At 43.1% G+C, this 12,793-nt stretch overlaps 1 protein-coding gene across 1 annotated transcript in view; it reads right to left on the minus strand.

Annotated features, from left to right (window-relative positions):
• The window catches only part of mtnr1ba (melatonin receptor type 1Ba), a 28,846-nt gene extending 18,962 nt beyond the window's left edge, over positions 1-9,884 (minus strand). The window contains exon 1 of the mRNA XM_061217424.1: positions 9,671-9,884. Coding sequence (XP_061073408.1) covers positions 9,671-9,863 — 193 coding nt within the window. The 5' untranslated portion in view covers positions 9,864-9,884. The remainder of the gene's footprint in view (positions 1-9,670) is intronic.
• Positions 9,885-12,793: the final 2,909 nt, after the last annotated feature.

Below are 12,793 nucleotides of genomic sequence, written 5' to 3' on the forward strand. Positions count from 1 at the left end.
AGGGGCAGGGAATCAGGGGCAGGGAATCAGGCCAGGGAATCAGGGGCAGGGAATCAGGGGCAGGGAATCAGGCCAGGGAATCAGGCCAGGGAATCAGGGGCAGGGAATCAGGGGCAGGGAATCAGGCCAGGGAATCAGGGGCAGGGAATCAGGCCAGGGAATCAGGGGCAGGGAATCAGAAGCAGGGAATCAGGGGCAAGGAATCAGGGGCAGGGAATCAGGCCAGGGAATCAGGGGCAGGGAATCAGAAGCAGGGAATCAGGGGCAGGGAATCAGAGGCAGGGAATCAGGGGCAGGGAATCAGGGGCAGGGAATCAGGCCAGGGAATCAGGGGCAGGGAATCAGAAGCAGGGAATCAGGGGCAGGGAATCAGGGGCAGGGAATCAGGCCAGGGAATCAGGGGCAGGGAATCAGGGGCAGGGAATCAGGCCAGGGAATCAGGGGCAGGGAATCAGGGGCAGGTAATCAGGGGCAGGTAATCAGGCCAGGGAATCAGGGGCAGGTGAAGGGTAATTGTAGGAGAACGGTCGGGGACAGGGAAGGAGGTCCAAGGTGAGCGAGGGTAGGATCTGGGGTTTGGGGCGGAGAAGCAGGAAGTACATATAAAAAAAAGAACAAAGCCTGGAGTGTGAACACAGGAAAAGGGGCAGATAACGTGACATTATCGCCTTCTTAATAGCCCATTAAAACATTAAATACATACTTCTATAAGAGGTGCAGGGCAGTTGCCACATATTCGAAAAGTTGTTTTCATTAGACTTAACTCAATGCACAAAGGTTTGGCACTTCGTAGACACTAATTATCATTTCAGTGAATAGGTTTCCATCCTTTGAATCAGTTAAGACCCCAATAATTTCACCTGTCAGTCTATACTTAAATAAATTAAAGACTTCATTAATATTTCCAAAGAATAGAACAGTGCTGCTCAACTCCATGTCCTGCAGGCCACTGCAGGTATTTTCCACACCACCTGCTCGGTTCAGATAATAAGGTAATTCATGAAATCAGGTGGTGTAGCGCACGGTTGAAGCAAATGCCTGCAGACACTGCTGCCCGCAAGACGTGGAGCTGAGTAGCGCTGGAATAGAATAATGATAAATTATCTCTCAACAGATAATTCATAACAATTAATAGCTCATTATGATTCAGGGGTTGTAGTTGTGGTGTGAATGAAAACAACAGAGACAGCTGAGCCCCAGGACTGAGTCTGATAACCACTCGGCTGCACTGCGTTACACCAGTGAGTCACACTGCATCTGTACACAGACACCATTCAGCTTTCAAAAGCACTTTATGAAAAACATGTCATTAGCACTTGAGCGATTGGTGATTTATTTGTGTAACATCGGCTAATGCCTTGAAAATGTGTTTTGTCGCTCAGTACAAAACGCTCCAACACTGATTTCACTGGTACTGCGGTTCACGTAATGCCAATACATAACCCGACAATCCTTTATGACTCTCTCAGGCCTATTTTATTAGGTAGTTATGAGGTAATAACTCTGGGAAGAGTTCAACCCCCTTGGCAAGAGAAGGCCAATGTGCAATGACCTTTCTCTCGCTCCTGACCTCTCTTTGCATGTAAGAAATAAAAGGAAACGGCTGCAACATGGACACAGGCACCAACAGGATATCACTCCACTTTAAATAAGTGTGATTAACATTTGTGCCTTTTGCCAGGCCAGACTGCAGAGAAACTATTCACTTGTTAAGTGGATTCTTTTGGCGATAACTAGTGCTGTTTGGCCAGTATTTTGAGCCAGGACCTGATTCAAGTCTGATAAAAGGTTAACATGCAGAACCAGTACCTACGTCCATGAAATTGATTGAAAACATGAGATATCCATCCATAAGCCAACCACAATATCCATTTCACAAACACATGGCAACACAACACTGGCAACCCAACATTTAGATTAAAATAATGTGCCCTACTGGTGAATGATGCTTCAATGCATGGATCATTTTAGTTTATATGAACAGGAATAAAAACCATATATATATCATCCCTTCCCAAGATAGGACCAGATTTAAGTGTTGCCATGCATGAGTTGAATTACGACGCTTATAATTACCTCTCATGATGAACATCATATGCAGCAGCTCTGGCCGTCCGTCTATTTTCTGCCCATACAGTACGTCCGTCACACAGATTGTGTGTGTGTGTGTGTGTGTGTGTGTGTGTGTGTGTATACAGCAGAGCACATAGGCGGTCCAGTCTGTCACACACACACACACACACACACACAGCAGAGCACACAGGCGGTCCGAACACTGAACTAAAGAGGCTCTACATTCAAAGTGATAAACGCAGGCTAAACAGATAAAATGATATCTGACCCAGCTGATTGAACCCATGCCGTATGAGTAGTTATTTGGCCCGATTCCGCCAAAGTCCTGTCAGGTTTTGGCCAGTACTCCACTCAGCTACATGTTGACCAGGAATGCAAGGTGATTCTTTCATAATTGCACTTGACAAGTTAGGAAATTGGAGAAATAAAGAAGCAACAGGAAAGAAACAAGCCCTCCCCAAATCCTCCCTTCACCTCCTCTGGCACCTAGACAGTGTTCAGGTCCCTAAACTAAGCAGAACCACAGGCCAAGGAACTTCATTTTTTGGCAGAGAAATCTACCAGCACAATAAAAAAGGCCTTGTGTCTACATTGGCTTTTCCTTTTCCTCTGTTAAATTCGATACCCCTTGAACGAATGTTTGCTAATTAAATTGGACTTGTTGATACTAGTTGCTGGTTATCGACAGGTAACTCACGATACGATATGTTTCCGTTCCTGGAGACATGACACGGTACGTATCCTGATACAGTACATATCCCGATACGATGCGATACACAGGGGAATCCACATTATTCTATAGAAAAACAATACAGATTTCATACAAGCTGTTTGAATAGTAAACAGTTCAGTTCATTGTAGAATATACTATATAAGACTACTGATTTACCAATAAAAAGACAATGTAGTAAAACTAATAATTAGATAAAAGACAATGATGCGTGCTAGTGACTCTATTTGTACGTGAATGTGTGCTGGCGCGACGATGTGTAAATACCTAGTTTGTGACTTGTTTAATCAGAAAAGTTAGGGGGATAACTCCTTACGTGCAGTACCAGTCTCCATTGACACTGTATTCTAAAATATATGTCAATGGAGTATTTTCTTTCCAATAGCATTGTGGCCAGGGAAATTAACAGCTGAAAAGAGAGGTCACGTCCATACAAGGTGACTGGCGGAGAATACACTCAGTGAGACAAAGGAAGATCTCTGATGCTCTGCATGCTAACTTGTGCCCTGGTTGTGGTGTGTAAAAGGGACCATGAAACAGCATAAAACAGCCCCAAAACCTCACTGACCCACCATGATATTTCCCCGTGGGTATGAGGTGCCTCTCCATTTATGCATCCCTGTTTTGACGCCAAACATGCTGATGCTGTATCTGACGAAAACATTCATTCATTTTTGTGCAAAAATAATTCTGGAGCCCACCCTACATATCAGCGGGGATCTGTTTGCCGGGAAAAAAAGACCCCTGGATGGCAAGACCCTAAAATTAATGTTTAATCGTAACATCGCTCCAGACGAGGCATCGTCAAGTATTTATTTATGAGGTGGCACAGCCATTACAGATACAGACCCTTTTTTTATGTTTTGAACACGTGGGAGCACTGAGTAAACTTCATGAATATAATAATGCAGATTTCCTGCCTCTTGGTCCTGCGTGCGAGGAGCGTAGCATCGGCAGTGTGCGTTTGAAGCTCTCTGAGATATGTCTGGGGATTCCACAACATCAGGCCACATTAGTGAGGGGCAGGGTGGGTAGGAGACGCACTGGCACCGTCTCGAAAAACAACGGCACACTCACAGAGCAAAAGCTCCCCACAATGTTCAGTTTAGTAAGCACAGTCGTTAATGCTACTCTTGGAAATTATTTTTCTTTGTACTGTGGATGAAAGAAAAATGACACATTGTGCAAAGAGGCAGAGAGGAAGCAGGAACTGTGGATGGCCTTACTGTGAAAGACATCCAGTGTCCTTACTGTGAAAGACATCCAGTGTCCTTACTGTGAAAGACATCCAGTGGCCTTACTGTGAAAGACATCCAGTGTCCTCACTGTGAAAGACATCCAGTGTCCTTACTGTGAAAGACATCCAGTGTCCTTACTGTGAAAGACATCCAGTGTCCTTACTGTGAAAGACATCCAGTGTCCTTACTGTGAAAGACATCCAGTGGCCTTACTGTGAAAGACATCCAGTGTCTGGTCATGTCTGTCGGTCGCAGACTTCAGGCGATCATGAAACACAAAAGATTTGCAGCCAAGTACTAAATATATTGACTTTATTTATGATTATGTTAAAGTATGTTTCCACATGACCTAGAGTACTGTCTATCCATCCTGATAGTTCCACTGAGAGCAATGAATTTTCTAGACTTTTTTAGATGCAGTTCACCATGATAGAATGCACCACTCCTTTTCTGGTGATCAATACAACAACAATTTACATTTGAAATTTCTCAACAGCTACAATTTATTCTGGAGTGGTCTTTTGCTGCTGTAGCCCATCCACTTCAAGGTTCAATATGTTGTGCGTTCAGAAATGGCCTTCTGCACACCACCGTTCGGCCGTTATTTGAGCGATTTTGGTCTTTCTGTTAAGTTTACCTTTGAATTAACAAGGTGTTTCTCACCCACAGAACAGCTGCTAATTTGATGGGTTTTTTCTGTTGATCGTAAATTCTCTGTGAACTCTAGAGAGAAAGAACTCTCAAGATCATGCATTCTCTGTAAACTCCACATCTGGCACCAGCATTCTCGCTGAAACTGTACAAAAAAAGCTCCTTAAAGTGTGCAAACGCTCCGTGGATGAAAGGAAAATGAATAATCTAATGCTTTAAAATAGAAAAAGCATGTTGACAATATGACAATATTCACATGCGAGCAGCACTGTGTATAATACAATAGGTGATATACAAATAATAATTGAAGGTTGGTACTGGGACCCTTTGTATCCATCCCAGTATGCTTCCACTTACCAGAGGGGCCAGTATGATTTTTAGTCTTTGGAACCAAAACGTAAAACCGAAACAGTAACACTTCCTGTCCCACAAGAACACGCAGATGGTGAAATTAGAACAGAAACAGAATCAAAAGCAGGTATTACCATGTTCACATTAACCATGGTTTCTACTGCAGGGAATATGTAGGCAATTCACAGTAATTAGCCCTCATTATTGTGGTCATTTCCTGCTGAAATAACGTCTCTCTGGGGGCCTCAGGCTGAAATCAGAGAATGAGCTGGTGTATTGTATATGGCTCAGTGGCAGTGGATCAAAGCCAGTCCCCCTGATGCTACGGATGACGGCACCATGGTCAACAGGGCTGTCCACACTGACCCTGGAGACCACACGCATCCCTGAACACCGCATAACTAAGGCCAGAATACACGCATGCAAACACACACCAAACACCCATACACATTCACATGATGCACACATGCAATCAGAGGCAAACGCACACGCACAAATAAATCTCCAGAGTGTTTGCTGGCGGAATTTGCTGATGAAGACTTTCCTCTGAAGATATTCTTATGCCGCAAAATGCAGACTCAACATCCACACAGAAGGAAAACTAGTCTTACTCTGTGGTCTCCTCGATTGATTCCCCATTGGCACTCTCATTTCACCCGGATAAATTACGAGAGTAAACAACCCTGCCCTAATTAGAATTCTTAGAGGGAAAATCAGCATATGTTAATGGTCCCATAATAAATGGTGCAGAACAAGCATATTCCAATTCCAGAATACAAAAAAAAAATAGAACAAAATAGAACACTATGGCGACAATATATTTTTTCACCAACCGGCTCCTGTGTCTCTTTGCTTTGTGCAGATAACTTCATTAAGTACCTAATTAATACAATGTTTTATGCATTGAGCTTCTGCGACATGATTTTGTGATTAGATATTTGCATTAGTGAGCCGGTGCACAGGTCTACCTAATAAAGTGGTCCCTGAGTTCATACACATTCTGTGCTTGTTTCACATAATATTGGAACCTACCAACCAAGAATTACTCTGCATGTTTTTTCAGAGAATGACTTCCACTCACCTTCCCTGTGAGTGGCATTAATGAGAACGACAGAGCTGATTGCTGTTTTTACAAAGGGACAGCCCAAGAATGGCAATAACTTGGCTGATTTTCATATGCAAAAATGTTCATGATCTTCACCAGTCAGGCTGCAGTGATTTCCGGGCCTTTTATCTGGCTGCCAACTGGCATGATAAGAAGCACACATGTTGGGGGTGCATGCTCATTCAGCGGCTGACGGCTGTAAAGCCAGATATCTTTAATGCTATAACATGCTTATAGCAGTTCTGGCTGCAGTAGCCCTGTGATGGGGAGGCAGAAGGGGTCTCGTACAAATGGAGAAAATGCCTTCGTAATCCGTGTTCTGTGACAAAGTAACCCAAACCACAGGACCACCTAGAGCACAGCTGTCAAACTCCAGTCCTGGAGGGCTGCAGTGTCTGCTTGTTTTGGGGTTGTTGTCAGAGCCTGTGGTTCATTTAAGTCATTGATTGGCTAAAAAATCTGCACACCTTGTTCTCAAGGCCTTCATCGACAGCTGATTGGAAGGAAAACCCCAAAAACCTGCAGACACTGCGGCCCCCTGGGAATTCAGTTTGACACCCCTGACCTAGAGGAAGGCTACTGTAGATGATGACTGGAGGAGAGGTGAGAACTGGACCAGTCCCCAAACGCTCTCCATCAGAGGGGGAATGGAGGGGGGAGGAAAAGAGCAGGCTTCAAAGCTATTTTTGAAAGCCATGTACTAAGTCAGCTGGGGTTGATTAAAAAAGAGGTCTCTCACTCTCTAGCCCCCAGAGTGCCTCTGTGTCTCAAACTAATTGGCATCCTTTTCATTAGAAACTGACAAAATGTCTAATAAGACAGGACTGTTGGCTACAATCCTAACTAGAGATGCATATAAATTATGGATTTTATTATTATTATTCTTGGTTCCCTATGTTGGACTGTTAGACCTGTATGCAATGCCTCATAACTATGCTAAACATCTCTAAAGCCATGGTTACTGCTGTCCTCTACCTTGTGGAAAGTATGCCGATTTGACATCTTTTGGCCACAAGGTTGGGTCAGATCTGTGCTATTTTTAGAGTGTTCAGTCAATCAGCTGTTCATAAACCATACTGCACTATATGGACTAACCCTAAACACAGGCCTCTCTGTCCCTAATACGAGTCCAATACATAAGAGGAATGGACAGCCTGCTTATGTGAAAGAATTCAAACCTTTCAATGAACCAGGTGCCTCTTCTATGTGATGAGTAGAGATCAGAATCAAAAGGCTTGTACTTCTAAGGCATCCGTCTGTTTCTTTAACACACATAGGCCTACAGTATGAACTGTGTACTTCACCACAACCAATATGAAACTGCAGTTACTCAGTCACAAAAGTGGAATATGACAACAAAAAAATCACCCTCTACTGTATCTCTCAAAGTGTACACCTTTCCAAATCCATCCAGCTGAAAATATCTTTGTTTTTACTGCATAAAATCATGACGCACATCAGTTTCATTTCAGCTCATTGTCACAGGGATGCCCTGCACATATGGACACCACTTGCTAAATTTCCCATTCAGAGAAAAGCTATTACTAACCACTACTACTACCCTCTCTCTCTCTCTCTCTCTCTCTCTCTCTGTCTCTCTCTCTCTCTCTCTCTCTCTCTCTCTCTCTCTCTCTCTCTCTCTCTCTCTCTCTCTCTCTCTCTCTCTCTCTGTTTTTAAGAGATAGTTGCTAATTCCGCACAAAGCATAAATCAAACTAACAGAAATTCAATCTAATTTGTTTCAAACAAAAAACTCCTCACCGGGAGGAAAAGCACTGAAATGGTGGCATGAAACTCCCCCATGGGAGGACCTCTCAGGAGGAGCCAAGCTACAGTACAGATGGAGAGCCCATCCTCCACTGACTAGCCCACTTTAATTAGGCTGAATTAAAGCAATGGTTTCCACTTCCACTCAAGAGCACTGCTGTGAAATGGGCACAACAACTCTAAGCAAGTTTGACGTATAACAGTGAGGAGGACAAACAACACCATCACAATTTCTGCAACTCTCAGAAGAAACAGTTCTCCGTGTCTCCATAGAAAGCCCTTCAAGTTTTCACTGACTGGTAAAATTGTTCAGTCCTTTTCACACCTTTTCACACCTACTGTGCCATACAGGGTTCCACAAAGTTGTATCATATGGAGACAAAGAATCGTTTCTTTCTGAGTGCACAGTCACGATAAAATCAAGAGACCTTCTAGTGACATGACTGCCAGGCTGCTGACAGTCTTCACTTCCTCCCTTGTCCTCTTGATGTCCTTGCTTTCGGCAAAGGGAAAATATATATATATATATATATATATATATATATATATATATATATATATAATTTATTTCAGTAAAAGGAATCAAAAGCAAATATAGGCTACTGTAAGAAATGTAATCCCCATGTTTTATATATATACCCATATTCTAAATGGTCGACCTACCTACTCTGTATATTCCAAATAAGCAAATGAAATAGTGCACAATGCTAATCGGTTTGCATTTTTATTATTGATAACAACGATGATTGGATCAATTTTGCATACTGACTGGAAAACGAAACATTCGACGTGCACGCTCACAACCAGCCACTCGAAAAAAAAAAAAAAAAAAGACAAAAACGACTAACTAGTTACAGCTTCACAAACTGCGAGCCTTATGCTAAAAAACGAAGCATAATATTCTTCTCAACTTCAAATGAATTATTTGTTCACATAGACCATCAAGGTATGCACTGTCTGGGTAGTAGCGCTCTCACGCAAAGTAACCTTATCAAGGCAGCCCCCCACTCGAGCGGTGCCTACCCTAAATCTGACGTTCTAACAGACTGAAACTTCTGGCCATATGCCATGGAGATGCCAGAATAATAACGGTTCCCTTTACTTTTGCAAGCAACTTTTAATAATAATCTACAGTGATTGAAACGTCTCGATTATTGTCTCTGTGCACGCACCAGTTCAAAGATAAACGCGTGCGAGTACTGGGAGAATACGCAGCGATGTGTTACACGTGAAGGGAGAAGCCGACAGAATGCTTTAAGTTCATTCATTCCATCGCGTAACACTCGCGCCTGTCTATTTGGCACGTGAATGGTTTGTGTTGCGAATGAGACGGGTTCAGTGATTATAAGTATAGGACCAAACTAGGGATTCGCTTTGTCTGATTTCAGTTTGCCCTATAGTGACCAGTTTTGCGAACGGGTTCTGCGAATTTCAAGCGATGTTCTCACAATATGTGTGGATTGTAATAACTTCAGTTGTTGCTTTTAAATAAAACAAACTTGCCATTTGGATAGTTTATGGAGTCTTTAATTGTGTCATTTTGCTCCAATGCCCAGTAACAAACAGTGCCTTTCTTCTAATACAATATGTCGAGCACCCACAGTAGTGTGAACAATGTTTCAATTTATAAAATGTCCGATTATATACATATTAGGCACTAATACATACAATACAGGCATGTAGGCGACCCACAGATGCACAAGCACGCACGCGCACACACAATAATATATACACATAAATATATATTTGACTTACCAGCATTTCTAAGTTTTCGATTTCTAAGAACTGAAATAATCACCAGAAGATTCCCCAAGACATCCACCACCGTGGTGAAGATCAGCACGCTGGCCAGCACCGTGATGACCCAGGCGGGGCGCGCGCCCGGTCCCAGCGCTCGACTGTGTCCAAATTCCGTGCGGTTCCTGAGGAGAGAGACATTCTCTGGCATGTCGAAAACCTTGCGCGCCAACTTCTTTTCCCCTTTGTCCGAATCATTCAATTACCGGAATCATTCTGAAGAAACCACCACTTGCATTAAAAAAACTGTGTTTCATAGTAGCTAAACAAAAAAAAACAACCAATTTCTTGTTTTTTTTGGTACTAAATCTAAGCCTTCCTTTCCTCACTGTTATGGAGAAACTTGTGGGTAAGGTTCTCGTGTATGTGAGCTAGGGTTTCATTCAGCTGACTGGTTCTGATATAGCCCGTTATGTGAGTTTACCACGCCAACTGGTCCTAATATTCCCTATCGATCGTATACTGGAGAAGGCGTGGGTAGTCCCAGGACCACGTTTCTTTCTTTTCACCTAATTTGCATAGACAGTCCGGCTGCTATTGGAAGTGAACGTGCTTTTTCATTTAATTTCTCAAACGGCCACTCGTGTCAGATGGAAACTTGCCCAGTGCCCCTAACTGGCAGCGTCTTTCGCTGAGTTATTTGCTAAGTAGCAGCCATTCGAAATTGCAAATCAAGCGCGCAAAAGCAGAAATACTCAGCCAGAAGGACATAAAAGTACGTACCCTATCGGTGCCTGGGAACCACGAGGGTAAGGATGCATTTGTAGAGTACCCTTTTATGTAGTTGCGCGTAAAGAGCGCGCCGTAATTGCATTGTTTTTATTTAGCCTATCAAAAAATGATGGAATTGTTCCACATTCCGTGAAAACATACTACAACACGGAAATATTATATAGCAACAGATATTGCTTTTTTTATTTTATTGTACTCACATTTTTTTCACGAAGCTAATGTCTTGAAGCAAACGTAACCCTTTCATAGTAGATTTACACGTGACATACGCTACATTTTGGGAACGAACATAGCTTTGCTGGTTTAGGTCATTTCTGCCACTGTTGATTTTGCCCGGGTTTCTGCTTCTTTGTCGAAGAAAGGGAAATGGTTTAAGAATCTGCTCTGATGTATGAGCTTCGTAACACGCGGATGTATAAGGTTCGGTGTGCGCGATCCTTTTTACGGCGGTCGTTCGGTTTTAGGAAACGTAATCTGTCATCCGTCATTGAGAAAGGTCAACGGATACTTTTTTTCCGGTCGAATTCCTACAGTTTTCTTCGTTCGTCACGGGAAAGGAAAAAAAAAAAAAAAGATAAATGTAGTAATCAATTCAACCACGCATGACCAACGGAGATTATGGTTGGTTTTAGAACATTATAATTTCCAATGACACAGGATAGCCGCGGCTTTACAATAGTTTCTCTTTCGACAAAATCAGCTCCCACCGCTGTTTTAATTCCGTGCATGCTCTGCCTCTGCAGCCAAAAGGCGACTTCATAAAGCTGTCACGTGTCCCTTTCATCAAAACTAGTTGTACAGTTTTATTTTTCACATTTGGACTCACAACAAGAATCCATTTGACTTATGAGGTGCAATCGTTTTGCATCATGTCATGATGTCTTGCAACACGCACAGGCTTGTTCGCAATTCTATACAGCTCGTATAGGAAACCGCACGAAGATTGCTGAACGAACTTGAGTTTTGCGCCGTTAATTAGGCTATTTAACATACAAACAACCCAGTTACTCTGCTTGACATGACGTAATGTTTCTATATTGATGCATACTCTTCGTATAGGCGGCACTTCATCTCTAAAAAGGTCCCGATTAATAAAGAATTTCAGACACTTTCGTTGGAAGGCACACTAACAGCAAAACGTATACCCCCTCACTTTGACGCATATTGCCCATTTATAAAGATAAAGTTTATAACTATGAAATGAATCATATGAATATGAAGCTGCACATCTCCATGCCTTTGTTTGCTGCTCACTGTAACGAGCACAGGGATTGTAGTCTGGTATGTCACAAGTCTCCCTGTGCCAGTATACCCAGACACAAAGGACTTTGAGCTGAGATCTGACGCTCAACCTCCTTTCCCTCCCCCTGAAAGGCCTTTGGCCTGTGCGGTACATTATTCATTTGCGTAGCGAGTTCGCTGATCCAGGGTGACCTACAGCTGCTGCTCTTTGTGTTGTTTGTGTTACTGAAACAGCATCATCTGAGCTAGCATCAATATGAACAATCTGCATATTGTTTTAAATACATGTATCTTATGTTGTGGACAGCTGTAAAATGTTCTGGTGATGTTTTCAGGTCACAACCATTCCTTAAATGATTCTAGATTGGAAAGTTGTTGTTTGGTGGTGGTAAAAAAAAAATGTAAAATTGTAAAAATGTTTCCACAGCGGTGTTATTGAGCAGAACCTTAAACAAGCTTTACTGACACCCTTTAAAATAATGCAGAAGCATTTTGTACTTGCAGGGTTTCTCTAAAAGATGGATCAGCAGCGCTCCGTCTGGGTCTTACCCCAGACCCAGAATTCTCTGCTCAAACCACAGCATGACTTTGTAAGAAGTGCGATTGCTCTAGAAGCACAAGGCTAGGTAACGAAGGCTAGTATGCTTTGCGAGAGGGGTTGTCTGGAGAAGAGTGTCACGTGGATTCGCAGATGTTGAGCGCGGAACAGAGGAGGGGCCAGCGTGGTTTGTCTCAGCGCATTGATTTGTCAGTCACTCCAGTGACAGCAGGCGCGAGGGGGATGGAAGTGTGGGACCGGGAGGGATGGCTAAATCCATCCATGGCGTTACATGGAGAGGCAATTCTGCTTAATTATTCCCTGAGCCACTTCTCACGAGGCTCAGTCGCGGGGTCTCCCTCCGTTTATCTCTGCTGTAAATTCCGAAGCGCAAAGGCGATGCCTCTTCCGCAAGGCGCTTTTTCAAGGCGACGGTCTGGTGAAATGTGTGCCTTTATCTCCTCCAGGCAGCAGGCTCTCCGATGCCGCGGATCTAAAACTGCGTCTCGGAATAAATAATTTATATGAAAGCTGCGGCTCCACAGCTCAGACGTGGGTAAGAGATGACA

The sequence above is a fragment of the Conger conger genome, chromosome 13, assembly GCF_963514075.1.
Source record: "Conger conger chromosome 13, fConCon1.1, whole genome shotgun sequence".
Classification (NCBI taxonomy): domain Eukaryota; kingdom Metazoa; phylum Chordata; class Actinopteri; order Anguilliformes; family Congridae; genus Conger; species Conger conger.